This window comes from Anser cygnoides, chromosome 30 (genome assembly GCF_040182565.1).
Source record: "Anser cygnoides isolate HZ-2024a breed goose chromosome 30, Taihu_goose_T2T_genome, whole genome shotgun sequence".
In the NCBI taxonomy this organism is placed as follows: domain Eukaryota; kingdom Metazoa; phylum Chordata; class Aves; order Anseriformes; family Anatidae; genus Anser; species Anser cygnoides.
This window is the reverse complement of record NC_089902.1, coordinates 2,926,214-2,947,710: the sequence shown is the minus strand read 5'-3', so window position 1 is coordinate 2,947,710 and position 21,497 is coordinate 2,926,214. Positions and strand designations below refer to the sequence as shown.

Below are 21,497 nucleotides of genomic sequence, written 5' to 3'. Positions count from 1 at the left end.
GCACTGAAGACACGATGGAAAAGGACACAAAAGTCCATCAGAGCACCCTGCACAATGTGCCCAGCAGCTCTGCACCTCCAGAAATGTGCTGTTCCTGCCTACAAGTTTTCTTTCCAGCATGGTTCCTATGGATCCAGGGTAACTTTTCCCAGGCCCTCACTTCCCCAGGCCACACCACTCTTCCCACAGGCCCCACGTGTCTCTCCAACCCTCCCCTCTTCCCCTGCAGTAGTGGCACCTCACCGCAGCAGGTTGGTGCATCTCCAGGCTCAGGGGTGTTTCCTGAGGGCCTGCCCCGTGTGGGGAGTGGCGGGGAGGAAGAGAGCAAGGTCAGCTCCTGGGGCATGGCTGAGCACAGCCCAGCCATCCCGCACCGCGGGCAGGCCCCTTCCCCCAGGCTGAGGCACACACGCAAGGTGGACACTTCTCCATCAGCCCAGCTTCGCGCAGGGCCCTTCAGCCCTGCCCCTGTCCTGGGACTCGCCTCCTCCTCCTCCACCCACAGACATACATTGCTTTCCATTTGGGGACCCAGGCAGGACTTTAAGGATCTGCTAAAGCCCTGAATTTCCATGTTTTTCATAGTCTTCACACAAGTCTTCCTCCTGCCATCCCCACTGCCTAGCCCTGCCTTCCAGGTGGAACTCAGTAACGTGGTGCTCAGCAATAAATAAAGGGGTCATCTTTCCAAGAGAGGGGGGCAATTTCTCAGGGGGCAGGCAATTTCTCGGGGGCAGGCTGCATAGATGAAGAAGTATTGCGTCTTCTTCAGGGCTTTAAATAAGGTCTCCTCAATTACTCTGCAGTCTTATGGGCCTTCACCTGCTGCCTCTTCACGGCCTCCCCTGGCATTGCAGAGCCCTCCTTAGCCCCTGGACACCTCAGATTCGCTTTTTCCCCTAAAAGACTCTTCCTTGGATGGTCACTCATTTTAAGAGGTCCTAATCAATACCCACTGAGCACATTGTCCCTGCAGATCCCCTGACATCTCCTGGCAGCTCCAGATTCCTCTCCAGGCTGGAATCTGCCGTCAGCCCCACTGCAGGGGGTGCAGTCCCTTGCAGATGAGTCCAAGACCAGTTGTCGTTTGCTTGGGTAAGTGCCACCACAAATTGAGCTCTTGGCTCAGTCCTTGGTGCGTCACAGACCACCCTGGGACTTTCAGCCTGTGTCCTTCCCTCCATGAAGAAGCCCAGAAAACAGAAGAGCAGGGAGCAATCCCTTGGCTCTATTCCTGATAGCACATTTGGAAGAGGTGACCAGGCTTCTGGGTTTACCCTGAGCAGCCCCTTTTGTTACTGTGGTGCTAGCAGGGAGGCCAGCTGTGACCCAGGGCTGCACAGTGCCTGCTGCTGCCTGCAGCCACAGGGATGTAGCTGCAGAGACAACAGGACTGTCACCAAGGTACATGAGACCTCAGGACTAACACAGATACAAGAGCACAGGAGGAACACACTGGAAGGCAAAAGAGAGCAGCAGTGAAAAGGCCACATCCTGCTGCTGGCCATGGCCATGGCTCCAGTGAAGCATCAGGGGCCCTGAGCCCCTCCTGCGTGCTAGGGCTACTCTCCCAGCTCCAAAGGAGATGGGAAGAGATGGCAGCTGAGTGCAATGAACTTCTGATGATTTCCTTATTGGGTATATCTATACAGGAAACTGGCATCTCTGGGAAAATGATTAACAAGTAGGAAAATAAAAAAAATATTATTTAAATTAAAAATAATATTTTCAGAATACAATAATACAGACAAATATTAACAAAAAATTGTCTTACTTTTTTTGAGGAAACATAGGAATTTTGATTTTATGCATATTATTATATGTAAATGTATTGAAGAATTGTGTATTCTAGAACTGTCTTCACTGAATTCCTTAGTTCCTTGTTCCTGATGCTGTAGATGAGGGGGCTCACTGCTGGAGGCACCACCGAGTACAGAAATGACACGACCAGGTCCATGGATGGGGAAGAAATGGAGGGGGGGTTCATGTAGGCAAACAGGACAGTGCTTATAATCAGGGAGACCACGGCCAGGTGAGGGAGGCACGTGGAAAAGCCTTTGTGCTGGCCCTGCTCAGAGGGCATCCTCAGCACTGCCCTGAAGATCTGCACATAGGACACCACAATGAAAACAAAGCAACCAATGCCTAAACCGAAGGTGATTGCATTAAGCCCAACTTCCCTGAGGTAGGCGTCTGAGCAGGAGAGCTTGAGGATCTGGGGGATTTCACAGAAGAACTGGTCCACAGCATTGCCTTGGCAGAGGGGCAGGGAAAAGGTAGTGGCCGTGTGCAGGACGGCATTGAGAAAGCCACTGCCCCAGGCAGCTGCTGCCATCTGGGCACAAGCTCTGCTGCCCACGAGGCTCCCGTAGTGCAGGGGCTTGCAGATGGCAATGTAGCGGTCGTAGGACATGATGGTGAGAAGGGAATACTCTGCTCCAAGCAAGAATACTAAAAAGAGGACTTGGACAGCACATCCTTGATAGGAGATGGCCCTGGTGTCCCAGAGGACATTGGCCATGGCTTTGGGCAGAGTGGTGGAGATGGATCCCAGGTCGAGGAGGGCGAGGTTGAGGAGGAAGAAGTACATGGGGGTGTGGAGGCGGTGGTCGCAGGCTACGGCGGTGAGGATGAGGCCGTTGCCCAGGAGGGCAGCCAGGTAGATGCCCAGGAAGAGCCCGAAGTGCAGGAGCTGCAGCTCCCGCGTGTCTGTGAATGCCAGCAGGAGGAACTCGCTCACAGAGCTGCTGTTGGACATCTGCTTTTTTTGGGATGTGGTCCTGCACAAAGAGAAAGAATAGTAATAATGTACAACAGACTTACCAGAGGAAAATTTAGTTTTCTCATTAAAAAACATCAAAAAGATTGTCCAATTGCAGGCAGTTTTTTTGAAGTTCCCTTTAATGACTTCCAACTGCTTCTTAGTTTCTCTGCAAGAAGAGTACTCTTCCGTGGGCAATGGAAGAATCAGTCGTGCACTACAGCTCAAGGTAACAACATGGTAGGAACATGGTGTAGTCTCAGATTCACTTCACTCCTGATATAGAAGAGGTTTCCCCAGTTTTGCTCCTAGTTCATCGAAGAGCAGATGTGTGGAGATTTATTTATTTATTTGTTTGTTTGATTTGTCCTCTTTGTTCAGCTGCCCCACCACACCTGAGCAGCAGTTTTTCAGAGTGTTTCTAAGGCATAAATCCTGGGCATTCTGCTGCACTCCAAGTGAAACCCTGTAGGTCCTCACAGTCACAGATACTGCCTTGTTAGAGCAGAGTGCCCTTCAGAGAGGAGAGGCAGTCAGTCCATCAGTCCTGGTCTCAGCTGCCCTGTGTTGGCAGGTCTTTGAGCTCCAGGATAGTTCTCCTCCTATGTTCCTAGACTTGTAGAATCATAGAATATCCTGACTTGGAAGGGTTCCACAAGGATCATCAAATCCCACCCCTAAATCTGTACAAGAACACCCAAAAATCAGTCCATACACCTCAGGGGGTTGCCCAAATGTTTCTTGAATTCTGACAGCCTCAGCACTGTGAACACTTCCCTGCGGTAGCTGTTCCAGTGCCTACAGAACCTGGACACTGCTGGGAGCAGAGGAATCCAGGCCCCAAGTGCCCATCTCCAGACCCCTCACCCTGTCCCCGTACTCCCCTTCCCCCAAGCACCCCGAAGGCTCACTCCATGGGCAGGTGAAACCCCCATCCCCAGGCAGCCTGGGAACAAGAGCAGCAGCAGCACGGCCAGGTGGAGAAGCCAGGAGGAATGGCAGCGTCTACCTCACATTGGAGAAACAGAGAGATCTATCCTCTAAGATGTAACCCACCATGAGCTGTGTTGGCTTCAGAAAAACTCTTTGGAAATCCCATTTACATGCTTCTGTTGCCAGAGACTCACGGTGCCAAGGGCCTGCAGATCTGTCCTGCCACACGCTGCCCTCTCTTGCTGCACTCCTCACTGCCTCCAAGCCCTCTCTCCTTCTCTCCTCTCCCCGTGCCACCTGCGGTCAGAGTTCCCAGCCCTGCTGTGCTGTGCACAGGAGCTGCTCCTGGGCAGAGCTGTCTCTCTGCAGTGCTGCCCGCTTGCCACGAGCTCCCCTTGGGCCCAGGAGCCCAGGCAAGCTCAACAGCACAGCACCCGACCATGGCATCGCTTGCTCTGTGCCAGTGGGCTCCCTCGAGGTGTCCCCAAGGCCTCAGGGCTGACAGCTCCCGAAGGCAGCAGGGTCTCTGCTGGGCTGTGGTGTCTGAAGCAGACCAAAGTTATCGCCAACTACTCATCTTTATTGATTTCAGAAACTGATTTTTACGTGTGATTTGTGCTGTTGGACTGTGGTTTTCAAACACGTTGTGCTTTAACCCGTCAGGCACCTCAGCACCACACAGATGTTAGTTGACACCCACCCCCAAAAGATAATGGGTTGAAATAAAGATAGTTTAAATGGACAGAAATTGAAGAGATAGTAATAACAGTAACAATACTACTAATAAATAATAATAATTTTTATTTTTATTATTATTATATTTCTAAAGCAAGTGATGCAGAATGCAATTGCTCATCAGCCACTGACCGATGCACAACCTTTCCCCAAGCAGGGGTCCCCATGAACCTGACCAGCCTGCATTAGGATCTCATGTGCAGGTCCCTTGACCTTACTTTGGTTTAGGGCAATACAAGCTTTCAGAAGGATTAGGACTATTTTCTTTCTTTTCTCAAATACTTCTTGAGCTGTGTTGCCCCATGTGAGGGCGACATCAATGTACTGGAGGTGTTCAGGAGCTTCCCCCTCTTCCAGGGCAGTCTGGATCAGCCCATGGCAAATGGTAGGGCTGTGTTTCTACCCCTGGCGCAGGCCATTCCAGGTGGACAGGACGCCCCTCCAACTGAAAGCAAAGTGTGGCCTTCACACTGCTGCCAAAGGGATGGAGAAAAATGCATTAACAATATTAATTGTGGCATAGCACTTGGCTGCCTTTAACTCCAGTTCGTACTGAATGAAGTTCTAGCATGCCCAGCACAGCAGCACTCAGCGGTGGTGTGACTTCAGTCAGGCCACAGAAGTCCACCATTATCTTCCACTCACCATTACAATTTTGCACTGTCCATATGGGACTACTAAAGGGTGAGCAAGTGTTGCTGATCACCCCTTGGCTCTGCAGTCAATGAACCAGCTCATGCATGGGAATCAGGGAGTCTCTGTGAGTGCAATACTGCCTCAGGTGCGCTGTTGTGGTAGCGATTGGCACCTGCTGCCCATTGGCCATCAGCACCTGCACAGCAGAAGGGTCCTGTGAGAGAGTGGGCAAGGTAGACAACTGTTTGATGTCCTCCTTCTCCAAGGCAGCTATGCCAAAAGCCCACCAATACCCTTGTGGATCTTTGAAGTAACCGCTCCTGATTTAGTCTATGTCAAGGTTGCACAGAGCCTCCAGACCAGTCCCAACGGGTAACTTTTGCCACTCCTTCCCAGTTAGGCTCACTTCAGCCTCCAGTACAGTTATCTCTTGGGTTTGATGTGCCAGGCCAATACTCCTCAGAGTCCAATACACCCGATTGTCCCCTTCCTCCCCCTGGATGGAGGCAGGGCCCCTCTAGTCCTGCTCTGAAGCAGTAATTTTCTCAGAAGAACCACTTTTTGTGAATGTTTTTCCTTGTGCTTCATGGATCCCTGCCTCTAGGGTGGAGGTAGGGGAGATTTTTGCATCCCGTTTTCTCATGGCCTTTCCGGGGTCACACAGTTAAAACCACAGGGTGGCATATAGTATGCACGCACTATATCAACTTTCTTGAGCAGAGGGATGCTTACACCTGATAGCTGAGCTATTGGTTCGTGCAGGTGGGGAGGAAGATGTATCCTCTTGTAGTTCTAGCATCTCGTGAGAAAGTTTCTCTCTAGACGAGATGCAGGCCCATAGGGAAGAAGAGAGACTTTCTTTGTAATGCCACAGTTGGCTAGCCGATTCACCCATGTGGGTTCCTCTTGGTCTTTCCAGGTCATTACTGCCAGTGAGCTGGCATACGGTGATGGTGCGCTCTGTACAAACTTCTGCCACATAGGTCATGGGCACTCGACTTCATCTGGAACTTTGGACAGCTGTTTGTTGTCTAGGTCACTATCAATCACCTTCAGCATGGCTAATTCCCTCAGGTACTGGCTACCCCTCTCCATGTTGGTCCACTTTCCTGGTTGACATACAAGATCTTTCTTGAAGGGAGAACTTTCCTTGACGCCTGACAGGATTAAATTCCTTGTGCCCTTTTCCAACGGCTTTGTCAATCACTCCTTCTCTAGAGGGGGATCCCAGCTGCTTGGCTTCCCTGCCTTCTAATTCCAGGCTATTGGCCCTGTTCTCCCAGCACTGGGGCAGCCAGGTGACAATGTGCTCACCAAGATGATGGCTGAAATCTTTTCCCTTATCTCATAGCTTACCCTGGGAAAAGGATCACTTGGTTTCTGATGTTTAGATGATCTCTTCTTCTTTGTCATCCTGCTTTCATGGTGGTCCTTCTTCGGAGAAACCTGCCTTATCTTCTTCCTTATTTCTTGTCTGGGTAGGAGTTTCTTTCCTTTCTAAAGAAATATTGACTTCCACACCCACTGTTTTCTCTTGCAGAAATAGGCAACCGATACAGGCACAGGCTGGTTCTCTGGCCCAGCCACGGGGCCCATTTCAGGGGCTGGAGTGGCTGCAGGGCCCATCACAGGAGTTGTTCTGGCTGCAGGGCCTTTCAGAGGAGTTGGAGTGGCTGCAGGGCCTATCGCAGGTTTGGGAGTGGCTCTAGGGCCTGTCACAGGGGTCGGTTTAACTTTGGGCCCATCTCAGGAGCTGGAGCGCCTGCAGGGCCTGCTGCAGGGTTTGGAGTGGCTGCTGGGCCCTTCACAAGGGTTGGAGTGGCTGCTGGGTCTGTCAGAGGGGCTGGTGTGTGCCTGCAGGAAAAGTCACAGGGGTTGGGGAGGTGTTGACAGTGGCTTGTTAAGCATAGGGCAAGGCCCAGCACGCTGCAGTGATTTGTGTCTCTTTGCAGTTGCCAGGGTGATGACACACAGTTTTCACATTTTTTTAGGACTCTGCTGTTGCTCAGAGGTGAAGTTCCAAAGCACTGGAGGTGCCCCCTGCTCTAGGTGCCTGCCCAGATCCTCCCACACTCCCTGCCACTCCTCACTCTCCTGCCTCTGGACACATCTCGGGATGGCATGCATTAAGAAGTTGCTTAAACAGAAACAAAAGCTGAAACACATGCAGGATATGTAACAATAGGAACATGCTGGATTGACCATCCCAAGGATATTCAAAGCTTTGAAGAGCTATTGTAATTAGCCTGGAGGAGAAGGGGGAGGTGAAGGAGAAAGGGAGAGTGAACCAGTGGGGAAAAGTGTCCTCCCCTTGTCTCCCCCATGGCTTGGTTTCCTGAGGAGAAAAGGTCAAGAGTGTAATTCTTAATAGTTTCTGAGTCATATCATAAGCCACTGTTACATGATACAAGAAAAGAATAAACTTGAAGCAGCCATCAGAAAAGGTAAACAGCATGACAGGGGAGACATACAGGAAGTCATGTGCTATACAACACAGTTCTGAAATTGAGCACAACAGACCTGAGATTTAAAAAGTAATAAAAATAAAAAAATCGACTTTGTGATCAGCAACCATTAAAATCAACTCATGCTTATAACGGCTTTCTTTTAACATGCTGTGGTCAGATCTGTGATTGGCTCAAACTTTGTGCTCCATGTTGGGCACCAAAAAGAGCGTGGTTTAACCAGGCAGGCAGCTCAGCACCACACAGCCATTCCCTCACACACACACCCTGCTACACCCCCAGTGGATGCAGGAGAGAATGAGGAGGGGAAAAAAAAAGATAAATTAAAAAAAAAATCATAGGACAGAAAGGGAAGGCAAATAATACGAACAATGATGACAATGACCGTGATGGTGATTGTCTGTCCCGCAGCAGTGGTACCCCCTACCCTGGCCAGCCACCCCATATTGATTGTTCAGCATGACGGCTGCGGTATGGAACATCCCTTTGGTCACTTGGGGTCAGCTGTCCTGCTTCTGTCCCCCCCAGCTCCTCAGGCACCCCCAGCCCTCCACTGCTGGGCAACAACTAAGCCATCAGTGTGTGATCATCATTCTTCTCATGCTAAATGCAAAACACAGCATCATACCAGCTACTAGGAGGAAAATTAACTCCATCCTAGCCAACTCCAGGACACCCACAGACTAAGGGCATGATATCTCTGTGTGTATATCAAAAGAGAAAAGGTGCTGGTGATTAATCAGAAAGTACTGGAGCTGAGCACGATGCAGATGGTGTGGAATATGGGGTGGGTATTGTCCTCCTTTTGGCTGGGATAGAATTAATTTTCTTCCTATTAGCTGGTATGGTGCAGTGTTTGTATATAGGACACAGCTCTAGATGAAATAACAGCATGCATGAGAAGGAAGAAGAGAAAAAGTGGAATCTGGCAGCCTTCTATCCCGTACCCTTAAATGAGTTTGTGCTGCAATTCCATTCAACTAGCTACTGCCGTATTATCCAAACTGTCCTGCAAATTCCTGCTGATGTTACCTTGGCAGAGATGGCATAATCAGGGTGAGCCATCTGCCTGCGGACATTAACAGCTGACAGAATGCAGCATCTGTCCAGGGGAACCTTGAGAAACTGCAGGATTTTGCCTACAAAAACCTCTTGGCATTTACAAGGAGAAGAGCCCAGTCCTGCACTGGAGAAGGAAGAACCCCACACATCAGGGCAGACTGGGACCCTGCTGAGTGAGCAGTGCCCAGGAGGAGGAGGGCCTGGGGCACCACGAGTGGTCTCATACGAGCTACTGAGCTAACAACCCATATGACAGCACACGGACAAGGGTCTACAGCCAGCAGTGAAAGAGGTGTAGGTCTTGGAGACACTAGGATGCTCTGGTCATCAGAGGAGCAAGGAGATAGCCAAGGCTGAGAGTCCCAACAGGACCAAGGGCTTTGTGTCCATGGCTCTGGCTGTTGTCTCTGCCACTGAGGCCTCGGAGGAGACAGCTTATCGGTAAAGCACCAGGGCCTCATTGCCTCCTCGCCCCCACCCATGAACCAGGCAGGGCTCGTACCATTCTCCTGCACTTGGCCATGCACATCCCCATCTCCTCCTGCCCCACGAAGAGCCCTGAGCAGTGTGTGAAGGGAAAGGATCTCCCTTCCCAGGGGCTGGGGGTCAAGGCCTGGCCCTTGTGCTTGGTGACACACATCCAGTTTTCCTACACACCAGGGTCACCTTCACATTGCCTTTGTCTCCTTGTCCTCACTGCCTCCAATGCTCTGCTCTAACAAGCTCCAAGGGAGGCTGTGTCAGTGCTGGCCCTCAGGGGGACACTGCAGGAAACTTGCCTCTGACTTGGACTTCTGGAGAGATGTCTTCAATTGTCTCTCAGTGCCTGAGGTTTGTGGGATCCTCAGCAAAGCCCCCCGAGGGGGGATTCCAATGCCTTGGGCTGGGCGTGTGGTGCTGAGCTGGGCCAGGCTCGTGGGACAGAGAGAGCTCGTGGCAAGAGGGCCCTGGTGCAGAGAGACAGCTCTGCCCAGGAGCAGCTCCTGTGCACAGCGCAGCAGGGCTGGGGGCTCTGACCACAGCTGACACGGGGAGAGGAGAGAAGAAGAGAGGGCTTGGAGGCAGTTGGCAGTGGGAGGATGCTGAGAGCTGCCTGCAGGAGAAATCTGCACAGCCCTTGACAAGGTAAGTCTCTGGCTGCAGGGCCATGCATGTGGGGTTGCCAGACGGATCTTCTACAGGTGGCACATCCGATGCCTGACAGCATCTGTCGGGATGGGTCTCTCTGTTTCTCCAGCAAAGTGTAGAAGAAGCTGTAGAGAATGGCATTTATAAGAGGAAATTTCGAAGGGAAGAGAGAGGCTTGGTTTATCTGAAGGGAAGAGAGTTTTTGGACTCTGTGCTTTCAGATTCCTGCAGTGGAGGGGAATCGGAGTGAATCTGAGCACACAGCTTGTGGGATGGGCTTGTGAGCATGGACAGGGAAGAGACGTGGGGACACAGAACCAGCTCCAAGCAGGGACGCGGGCAGGCAGCAGGGACATGGGCAGGCGGTGAGAGGGAGCTGCTGCCAGAAATGTTATGCGAGGGAGGGCTCAGGCACCTCCCTGACAGCCCCTGCAGGGCAGGCGCCTTCCCTGGGACACCCCCTGCTCTCCTCTGCCACCAGCACAGCCTCTGCCCTCAAGCCCCCGCTGTCCCCAGCAGGAGCTGCCTCCTCTGCAGGCAGAGCTGCAGCCCAGGAGGGTGTGCTGAGTGTCCGTCTGTCCCTCCCTGGCCTTGCCTCCCCTGGCAGCAGCACGCTGCCATTCCTCCTGGCTTCTCCACCTGGCCGTGCTGCTGCTGCTCTTGTTCCCAGGCTGCCTGGGGATGCGGGTTTCACCTGCCCATGGAGTGAGCCCTCGGGGTGCCTGTGGGAAGGGAAGTACGGGGACAGGGTGAGGGGTCTGGAGATGGGCACTTGGAGCCTGGCTTCTTCTGCTCTCAGCAGTACCCAGGTTCTTCTCAGGAGAACCTCCTTAGTGCAATTGTCCTGTAGCTCAAAGAGATGTCAGCACACCTGAGACCAGCACTGATGGACAGACTGGCTGTCGTCTCTGTGGGACGCTCTGCACTAAAGGGACAGTCTCTTTGCCTCTGAGGATCCACAAGGTTTTACTTGGAGTGCAGCAGAACGCCCAGGATTTATGCCTTAGAAACACTCCTCAGGTGTGGTGGGGCAGCTAGAACCAAAAATACAAAACAAATAATTAACTAAATCTCCACACCCTGCTCTGCAGTTGGGTGAACTGGGAGCAAAACTGGGGAAACCTCTTTGATATCAGCAGTAAAGTGAATCTGAGACTACCCCATGTTCCTACCATGTTACTCCCATGCTACTACCATGCTACTACCTCTGGCTGTAGTGCAGGCCTGATTCTTGCATTGCCCACAGATGAGTCCCCTGTTCCCAGAGACACTCTCAGGGAGAATCAATGAAAGAGACCTTCAAAATATCTGCCTAGAAATGGGCAATTTTTGGTGATTTTAAATGATAAAATGGAAAGAGTTTTCCTCTGATATGCCTGTGGTACATTACCACTGCCTTTCTCCTCCTTGTACAGGACCTCATGACCAGAATTAGCAGATGTCCAACAGCAGCTCCATCACTGAGTTCCTCCTGCTGGCATTCGCAGACACGCGGGAGCTGCAGCTCCTGCACTTCGGGCTCTTCCTGGGCATCTACCTGGCTGCCCTCCTGGGCAACGGCCTCATCCTCACCGCCGTAGCCTGCGACCACCGCCTCCACACCCCCATGTACTTCTTCCTCCTCAACCTTGTCCTCCTCGACCTGGGCTGCATCTCCACCACTCTCCCCAAAGCCATGGCCAATGCCCTCTGGGACACCAGGGCCATCTCCTATCAGGGATGTGCTGCGCTGGTCTTTTTCTTTCTCTTCTTTATATCAGCAGAATATTTTACTCTTACTGTTATGTCCTACGACCGCTACGTTGCCATCTGCAAGCCCCTGCACTACGGGAGCCTCGTGGGCAGCAGAGCTTGTGCCCAGATGGCAGCAGCTGCCTGGGGCAGTGGCTTTCTCAATGCTGTCCTGCACACGGCCACTACATTTTCCCTGCCCCTCTGCCAAGGCAATGCTGTGGACCAGTTCTTCTGTGAAATCCCCCAGATCCTCAGGCTCTCCTGCTCACACGCCTACCTCAGGGAAGTTGGGCTTACTGCATTCGGCTTCTGTGTAGGTATTGGTTGTTTTGTCTTCATTGTGGTGTCCTATGTGCAGATCTTCAGGGCAGTGCTGAGTATGCCCTCTGAGTAGGGATGGCACAAAGCCTTTTCCACGTGCCTCCCTCACCGGGCCGTGGTCTCCCTGCACAGCATCACTGCCATGGTTGCCTGCCTGAAGCCTCCCTCCATCACCTCCCCATCCCTGGACATGGCGCTTTCAGTTCTGTACTCAGTGTTGCCTCCAGCAGTGAAACCCTCCTCTACAGCACGAGGAACAAGGAGCTAAAGGAGGCACTGAGAATGTTATTCTAATATACAGCATTTCCCCATCAATGAGGTACCTGCACATCTTCCTCACATATACCCGGGCAAGGCAGAAACACCTTCGTTCATGTATTTCAAAATTGCCTTTCAATCTTTGCAATATTATTCCAATTAAAGAATTTTTTCATCTCACTTCTATCTCACTTCTTTTAACTTTTATTTATTTATTTATTTATTTATTTTTAACCCAGAGATCTCATGTACAGGTGCTGATATGCTCTTGGTAATTAACGAAATAAAGGAACCAGCAGGTAGTCATTTTCTGTGACTCTTCCTTCTCATGATTTCTCTTCAGGTACAGCAGAGGTTGTGGGATTGAAGAGCCCAGCTGCAATGTGGAGGAAAAGCAGAGATGTGGCTGAGACACTCGAAGTTTTTCTGTATTAGTCTGTACCGAGAAGTTCTCCTAGGCCTCTGAATTCAGTAAAAGAGATCAAGCATGAGAAGAGCATGTACTGAGAGGAAGGCCATGAAAAGCCACCAGGACAAGGGCCAGTTTCTGCCCCTGCAGGGGACTGAGCCTGGGCAAGGCCCAGCTTGGGAAGCAGCCCTGTCGGACGTTCTTGGTGGGCAGTGAGCTGGGCAGGAGGCAGCCGTGTGCCCTGGCAGCACAGGAGGGAAGGCTGAGGGGCACCTCACCGCAGCCTGCCAGGAGCTGCAGGGACGTCAGGAAGAGCCCAGGGCCAGGCTTTGCCCCGTGGTGCACAGGGAGCCCTCCTCCTGCCACGCCGCGTGCGGTGGCTGCAGCAGAGGGGACCCCCAGCCAGCCCCTGCATGGGGCTCTGCCACCCGCCTCGCCCCGGCCCTCTCCAGCGCCCTCCTTGCCGCTCTCTGATGCACGCCAGCACCTCCCCGTGCGTGCCGGCCAGCACATCTGCTGAGGGCCAGTGCGGCTGCTGCAGGGGCAGGGAGCTCAGCATGGCCCTTGCAGCCCCCTGCCCTGGGCCTGCCCCTCCCCTTGCCCTCGGCCCCGGCCTTGTCTCTGCTGGCAGGAGCGCTCTTGGCATGCGCTTCCTGGCCTCCCCTCGCCTGCGCACAGCTGCTGTCCACTCAGGCTGCTGGCATAAACGTGTCCTCACAGGCAGCACCACCCCTTGGGCTGCTTCTCCTGGCCTCCCCCAGCTACTGCCTTGGCTCCTTGTCTCTGCTGGGCCCCACCTTCCACACCCAAATGAGTCCCTTGGCTGTCAGCTCCCTCTCTCCTGCCCTGTGGGGTGACAGAGCCAGAGTGGGGCTTGTTACCTTTATTTGATATAGTTTTGTGTATTTGCATTGGTGATGGCACAAAAAGACAGTTCCTTCACCAGTGATGTACATCCTTCGTCATGTTAGGACACAACTCAACGTCCTTCACTCTGCTTTATCTCACAGATGAACTGGATTAGGTCTCCTTGATTATTCTGAGGCACAATGCAGTGCTTTTTGCCTTCTGTCCCTACAGCACAATATGTGTGACTTTCCCTTACTCTGCGCATTGACCTGACGGGTCATTTCACATTTTTCACTTTCAAAACCTCAGTTGGATGGGGACCATTTCCAAAGTGGGGCAAGCTGATGGGTTCTACCTCAGCCATTTGAAGCGTGCTATACTTGAGTTTTTCAGCCTGAGATTGCTAAAGATGACCTAGGAAGGTAAATGCATGTTCAAGTGTCTCATAGGAATAAGGGAAAGTATCTCAGGTTCCCAATAGCCATTTCAAATCTAGGTCTATCCCAGGAACCCACTGAACTAGGGTGTTGTCTTTGAAGGGCTTTCCTGTGCTGGGCTGGGCTGCAGTTACAGGGACAAAGACCACTGCTGACAGTGGAGGTGCCCGGGGAAACTCCACCTGGGTCCACCTGATTTTCCCAAAGGGCTCCGGTCTCCTGCAGGTCTTTTCTGACATCTGCTGGTCCAGGGAAGTGCCTCAAACACAAGGGGGCCACAGGAGGATTTCCCTGGTTATGCTTATGGTCAGACAGCAAAGCTCTGCCTGAATACCCAGTATTTTTTTTTACTACATAACTAATAAAGCAACTACTCATCAGCTCAAATGATTCAATCCCTTCCGTAAAAAGTCTCACATGAATGATAATTTCTATCATGAAGAAATGAGAATTTCCATGATCTATATTCTTTGCAGGAGAAGAAATACTGGTGTTCACCCCTACTTGCTTTGTCATCACTTTGTCTATCATGGTGTGCTCCCTCATCTTCCAGGCTCAAAACCTTACTTGATTACACAGACCCTGCTGAATGTCCCCTTTCCAGCTGCCTGTCTGGACCTATGCACTTCCCATGGTTCTCCTGCTTTGCCCTCCCCTTACTCTTGGATCATTCAGACCGCTCTCACCAACCCAGTTGCTGCTTTGAGTTTCAGTGAGTTCCAGCTCGCCCATCTCTCAGCAGTCTGTCTAATGGTTTCCTTAGCAAGAAACTCATCATTTATCATTGAATTAGTATGATATGGATTAATATTAACACAATTCTTTTGAATTTCCTGTTAATCAGTGGAAAATAGATCATGTACAGTCATCCTTTTGGGAAGGTAAACATCACTAGAGGCAAAAAATTGAGGAACTTCAAATTTTATTTTTTTTCTTTTGAAAATTGCAGCATGATTTCCTGCTGTTTGTTTTTACATAGGAAAAACCCTGCTCTTCCTACCTAAGCAGGGCTCCAAAGCAGAAACCCTAGACCAATATCTATAGGAAAATGGTGCTCTAAACTGAAATGCCAAAAAATTCAGCCTTTAAAATGAGGAAAGATTTCTATTAGATGCTCTTTGAAATCTTCCTCTTTAACTACACCATGAAAGCTCTCCAATTAGCTGCACAAGTCTTGAAGACTTGAAGAACACTGTGGGATTGATATGGCTGCTTAGGCCTTTCTCTGTTTTAATGAGTTCCATGGTGTATTTTGGTGCTCAGTCTATGAAGCTCAGGTACTGAGAGGAGAATGATGTAACCGCTTGAGAAGGTAAAGTCAGGAGGAAAAGTTGAAGTGACTTGGAGTATTACTGGGCCCCACTGAGGGCTGTTCCTAACAAAGCCTCCCCAGGGACTTGTTAGGGCAGATCATTGGAGGCCATGATTGCAGCCAGGCAAAGCGCTGTGCTGAGAAAAGCCTTGTTTGGTGTCCTGGTTCCAGTTAGGACAGAGTTAATTTTCCTCCTAGTAGCTGGTAGGGTGCTGTGTTTGGGATTTAGGATGAGAATAATGTTGATATGACACTGATGTTTAATTGTTGCAGAGCAGTGCTTACACCAGGCCAAGGACTTTTCGGCTTCTCGCTCTGTCCTGCCAGCGAGCAGGCTGGGGGTGCAGCAGGAGCTGGGAGGGGACAGACCCAGGACAGCTGACCCCAACTGCCCACAGGGGTATTCCATACCATCTGGCGTCATGCTAAACAATATATAGGGGTGGCTGGGCGGGGTGGGGGGCCGGCTGCTCAGGGATAGGCTGGGCATCGGTCATTGGGTGGTGAGCAATTTCATTGTGCATCACTTGTTTTTTACACATTACTATTATTATTACTATTATCATTATCACTATTATTATTATTGTTATTATTATATTCCTGTCTTAATAAACTGTCTTTATCTCAACTCACCGGCTTCACTTTCCAGTTTCTGTCCCCCATCCCAGAGGGGGAGGGGGGAGGGTGAGCTAACAGCTGTGTGGTGTTTAGCTGCCAGCCGGGTTAAACTACAAGAAGTGGGATCAACATTACCTGAGCATTCTTACCTCTCCAAAATCATTAGCTTCTGCTGGACAAGCTCTTCTTCCCTCCCCCAAATCTCACATCTCTCCTGGCCAGGCTTCTCCTGACTTCCCCATATCAGTCATATTCTCAGGGGCAGCTTTCTGATGGCTTTCATGAACTCTGAGTGTCTGTCTCACCTCGGTTGGCTACTCTATTCCTGAGAAAGAAGCAGCTCCGAAGCCAGCACGGAGAAGGACACAAAGGCTGTAGGAGCACCCTGCACAATGTGTCCAGCAGCTCTGCACCACCACAAAAGCAGCCCTGAAGGATGAGTTCAGGCAAAAGCTGAAAACTTTGACATGACAACAGCTATTCAAGACCTGTTCCTCTATGGGGGCTACCAGGTACTTAGGAAGAGAGGATCTCACAAACTGTGTGCAGAGCAGATGCATCTGGTGGCCTGTCATGGAGACCAGCAGATGTGAGCCTAAAGGCACAGATCCCAGCCGGGAGCCAAGGGATGACCTGTCAGCTGCTTCAGAAAAAAGTCACCTCCCAGGCCACTTAACAGCCATTAGCTTCCTACTGGACTTGGAGCTTCTGAGGCACCACTGAGCTCATAATACCACACCTACAAAACACCCCCTTTTTGGCCCAGAATCTGCCCAGGTAGAAGTGATCTGGTTGTGATCCTTCCAGCCCATGGCACAGCTCCTGGGCTCCCAGCCTCTCTGGCACACAGGAGCCAGTGCCGTGCCAGTTCTGGGAGGTGCTAGGGCAGGAGGGACCTTGCAGTCAAATCACTCGCCAGACTCCTTGGCTGGGGCTGCTGCGTGCCCTGGGGCTGCAGAGCTCTCCTCTGCCTGCTCACAGCAGATTGAGCCCTTGAGCTGTGGTGAGTCCACCTTGGAGGAGATCCCCCCTTAGGAGGGAAGTGCTGCAGCGCAGGCCGGCTGTGCCACTGCCGTGCCCACTGCCTGTCCCTGCCTGCAGTCCCAGCACAGCCCCACAGCAGCACTGGCACCAAGCTACAGGAGCAGCCGGGCCTGACCCCACCAGCAGGGCTCAGCACCAGAGGGGGGCAGTGGCAAGAGAGCAGCTCGGCATGCCCCAAGCGCTGGTGCTCCCTGCCCGTGCTGCTGGGATGGGACTCTTTTCCTCTGCAGCCCTGCACATGGCACTGCCCCTGCAGAGCCAGAGCAGCTCTCACAGGAAGGACGTCACACAAGGAAGGCAGTGCAGGCTCCTTCACTTTGTTTATGTTCACAGAGAGACAGTCTTCTCGTGTACAGAGTCTCAGTATATACATTGAACACATATATACTGAAATGAAAGAGGAACAACGGGCTCCTTTCTTCTATTTAAATTCACAGAGGGCCTGGCTCCTCATAAACAGAATCTATGAGCTATACTTGACAGGTACATACAGTAAAAGAAATGAGATGAATCATATCATTTTAATGGGCAACTTAAGCCATATTAAAAGAAATAAAGTCCTGTAATAAAAACACTCATAAATGCACAAACACACACAAAAATAATTATATATATAAAATTAGTTGTTCTTGAGGTCATTGACATTATTAGTCATCTGCAGAGGTAGAATGGAAATTTATTGCTTCTGAAACACATCTACTCATCAATTTCCACAACGCATGCTTGAGCTCCTGGTTCCTCATGCTGTAGATGAGGGCGTTCAGTGCTGGAGGCACCACGGAGTACAGAACTGCTAGCACCAGATCCATGAATGCGGAAGAGATGGAGGGCGGCTTCAGGTAGGCAACCATGCCAGTGCTGATAAACAGGAAGACCACGGCCAGGTGAGGGAGGCACGTGGAAAAGGCTTTGTGCCGACCCTGCTCAGAGGGCATCCTCAGCACCGCCCAGAAGATCTGCACATAGGAAAAAACAATGAAAACAAAACAGCCAAAAACTAAAGAAACACTAAGCAGAAGTGCCTCAAGTTCCCTGAGGTAGGCATCTGAGCAGGAGAGTTTGAGGATCTGGGGGATTTCACAGAAGAACTGGTCCACAGCATTGCCTTGGCAGAGGGGCAGGGAAAATGTAGTGGCCGTGTGCAAGACAGAATAGAGGAAGCCACTGCCCCAGGCAGCTGCTGCCATCTGGGCACAAGCTCTGCTGCCCACGAGGCTCCCGTAGTGCAGGGGCTTGCAGATGGCAACGTAGCAGTCATAGGCCATGATGGTGAGAAAACAATACTCCACTCCAATGAAGAAGAGAAAAAAGAATACCTGTGCAGCACACCCTTGATAGGAGATGGCCCTGTTGTCCCCGAGGACATTGGCCATGGCTTTGGGGAGAGTGGTGGAGATGGATCCCAGGTCGAGGAGGGCGAGGTTGAAGAGGAAAAAGTCCATGGGGGTGTGGAGGCGGTGGTCGCAGGCTACGGCGGTGAGGATGAGGCCGTTGCCCAGGAGGGCAGCCAGGTAGATGCCCAGGAAGAGCCCGAAGTGCAGGAGCTGCAGCTCCCGCGTGTCTGCGAATGCCAGCAGGAGGAACTCAGTGATGGAGCTGCTGTTGGACATCTGCTAATTCTGGTCATGAGGTCCTGTACAAGGAGGAGAAAGGCAGTGATAATGTACCACAGGCATATCAGAGGAAAACTCTTTCCATTTTATCATTTAAAATCACCCAAAATTGCCCATTTCTAGGCAGATATTTTGAAGGTCTCTTTCATTGATTCTCCCTGAGAGTGTCTCTGGGAACAGGGGACTCATCTGTGGGCAATGCAAGAATCAGTCCTGCACTACAGCCAGAGGTAGTAGCATGGTAGTAGCATGGGAGTAACATGGTAGGAACATGGGGTAGTCTCAGATTCACTTTACTGCTGATATCAAAGAGGTTTCCCCAGTTTTGCTCCCAGTTCACCCAACTGCAGAGCAGGGTGTGGAGATTTAGTTAATTATTTGTTTTGTATTTTTGGTTCTAGCTGCCCCACCACACCTGAGGAGTGTTTCTAAGGCATAAATCCTGGGCGTTCTGCTGCACTCCAAGTAAAACCTTGTGGATCCTCAGAGGCAAAGAGACTGTCCCTTTAGTGCAGAGCGTCCCACAGAGACGACAGCCAGTCTGTCCATCAGTGCTGGTCTCAGGTGTGCTGACATCTCTTTGAGCTACAGGACAATTGCACTAAGGAGGTTCTCCTGAGAAGAACCTGGGTACTGCTGAGAGCAGAAGAAGCCAGGCTCCAAGTGCCCATCTCCAGACCCCTCACCCTGTCCCCATACTCCCCTTCCCCCAGGCACCCCGAGGGCTCACTCCATGGGCAGGTGAAACCCCCAACCCCAGGCAGCCTGGGAACAAGAGCAGCAGCAGCACGGCCAGGTGGAGAAGCCAGGAGGAATGGCAGCGTGCTGCTGCCAGGGGAGGCAAGGCCAGGGAGGGACAGACGGACACTCAGCACACCCTCCTGTGCTGCAGCTCTGCCTGCAGAGGAGGCAGCTCCTGCTTGGGAGAGGGGGGGGCTTGAGGGCAGAGGCTGTGCTGGTGGCAGAGGAGAGCAGGGGGTGTCCCAGGGAAGGCGCCTGCCCTGCAGGGGCTGTCAGGGAGGTGCCTGAGCCCTCCCTCGCACAGCATTTCTGGCAGCAGCTCCCTCTCACCACCTCTCCATGTCCCTGCTGCCTGCCCGCGTCCCTGCTTGGAGCCGCTTCTGTGTCCCCACGTCTCCTCCCTGTCCATGCTCACAGACCCCATCCCAGAGTCTGTGTGCTCAGATTCACTCAGATTCCCCTCTACTGAAGGTATCTGAAAGCGCAGAATCCAAAAAAGACTTTCCCTTCAGAAAAACTAAGCCTCAGTCATACTCTTAAAATTTCCTCTTAGAAATGCCATTCTCTAGAGCATCTTCTACTCCTCGCTGGATGAAGAGAGACCCATCCCCACAGATGCTGTCAGGCATCAGATGTGCCAGCTGTAGAAGACTCCTCTGGCAACCCCACCTGCATGGGCCTGCTGCCAGAGACTCACAATGCCAAGAGCCTGCAGATCTGTCCTGCCACACGCTGCCCTCTGTTGCTGCGCTCCTCACTGCCTCCAAGCCCTCTCTCCTTCTCTCCTGTCCCCATGCCACCTGCGGTCAGAGCCCCCAGCCCTGCTGCGCTGTGCACAGGAGCTGCTCCTGGGCAGAGCTGTCTCTCTGCACCAGGGCCCTCTTGCCACGAGCTCTCTCTGTCCCACGAGCCCGGCCCAGCTCAGCACCAGACGCCCAGCCCAAGGCATTGGAATCCCCCCTCGGGGGGCTTTGGTGAGGAGCCCACGAACCTCAGGCACTGAGAGACAATTGAAGACATCTCTCCAGAAGTCCAAGTCAGAGGCAAGTTTCCTGCAGTGTCCCCCTGAGGGCCAGCACTGACACAGCCTCCCTTGGAGCTCGTTAGAGCAGAGCATGTGAGCATAGAGTAGGGATGTGCATGGCCAAGTGCAGGAGAATGTTACGAGCCCTGTCTTGTTCATGGGTGGGGGCGAGGAGGCAATGAGGCCCTGGTGCTGTCTCCTCCTAGGCCTCATTGACAGAGACAGCAGCCAGAGCCATGGACACAAAGCCCTGGGTCCTGTTGGGAATGTCAGCCTTGCCACAGCCCTTGCTGCTCTCCACACCAGACTGTCCTAGGGACTCTCAGACCTGCTCATCTTTCCCTGCTGGATGTAGACCCTTACTAGTGTGGTGTCTCACTGGATCTGAACTGAGTCTGATAACTCAGATTGTCTTGGTGGCCAAGCTCCTCATAAGGCAGCTCTGTAGGAAGCTGGCCTGGTTCCTGGGGAGCAGCACCACTGCTCGTATGGCATCCCTCGTGGTGCCCAGGCCCTCCTCCTCCTGGGCACTGCTCCCTCAGCAGGGTCCCAGTCTGCCCTGATGTGTGGGGTTCCTCTTCCTCTGGTGCGGGACTGGGCTCTTCTCCTTGTAAATGCCAAGAGGCTTCTGTAGGCAAAATCCTGCAGTTTCTCAAGGTTCCCCTGGACAGATGCTGCATTCTGTCAGCTGTTAATGTCCGCAGGTTGATGGCTCACCCTGATTGTGATGATCCGGGGAACTACAGGCCTGTCAGTTTGACCTCTTTACCAGGTAAACTCATGAAGCAGATAATCTTTAGTACCATCACGCAACAGTTCCAGGGGAACCAGGTGATCAGGCCCAGTCAGCATGATTTTACCAAAGCAGGCCCTGGTTGACAAATCAGATCTCAATCTATGACAAGGTGATGTGCTCAGTGGACAAGGGAAAGGCTGTGGATGTGGTTTAACTAGACTTCAATAAGGTTTTTGAAACCACTTCCCAAAGCATTCTCCTGGAGAAACTCAAGGCCTGGATGGACGTACGCTTCATTGGGTTAAAAACTAGCTGAGTCTCCAAGTCCAAAGCGTTGTGGTGAATGGAGCCAAAGGCAACTGGAGGCCAGTCACTAGCGGTGTCCCCCAGGGCCCAGTACTGGGGCCAGTTCTCTTTGATATCTTCAACAATGATCTGGATGAGGAGATCGAGTGCACCCTCAGTTTGTTTGCAGGTGACACCAAGTTCAGAAAGAGTGTTGATCTGCTCGAGGGTAGGAGGTGATTGTAGGAAGTGATTGTCCCTCTGTGCTCAGCCCTGGTGAGGCCACACCTTGAGTACTGAACTCAGCTCTGGGGCCCCCAGCACAAGAAGGACATGGATCTATTTGAATGAATCCAAAGGAGGGCCACGAGGATGATCAAGGGGCTGTAGCACCTC

At 52.0% G+C, this 21,497-nt stretch overlaps 1 protein-coding gene across 1 annotated transcript; it reads right to left on the bottom strand.

The window, feature by feature from the left end:
* Positions 1–17,349: 17,349 nt before the first annotated feature.
* LOC136787684 (olfactory receptor 14C36-like) lies at positions 17,350–18,075 on the bottom strand. The gene has a single exon (XM_066984998.1). It carries the CDS (start codon positions 18,073–18,075, stop codon positions 17,350–17,352), a length of 726 nt encoding a protein of 241 aa, XP_066841099.1.
* Between the last annotated feature and the right edge of the window lie 3,422 nt (positions 18,076–21,497).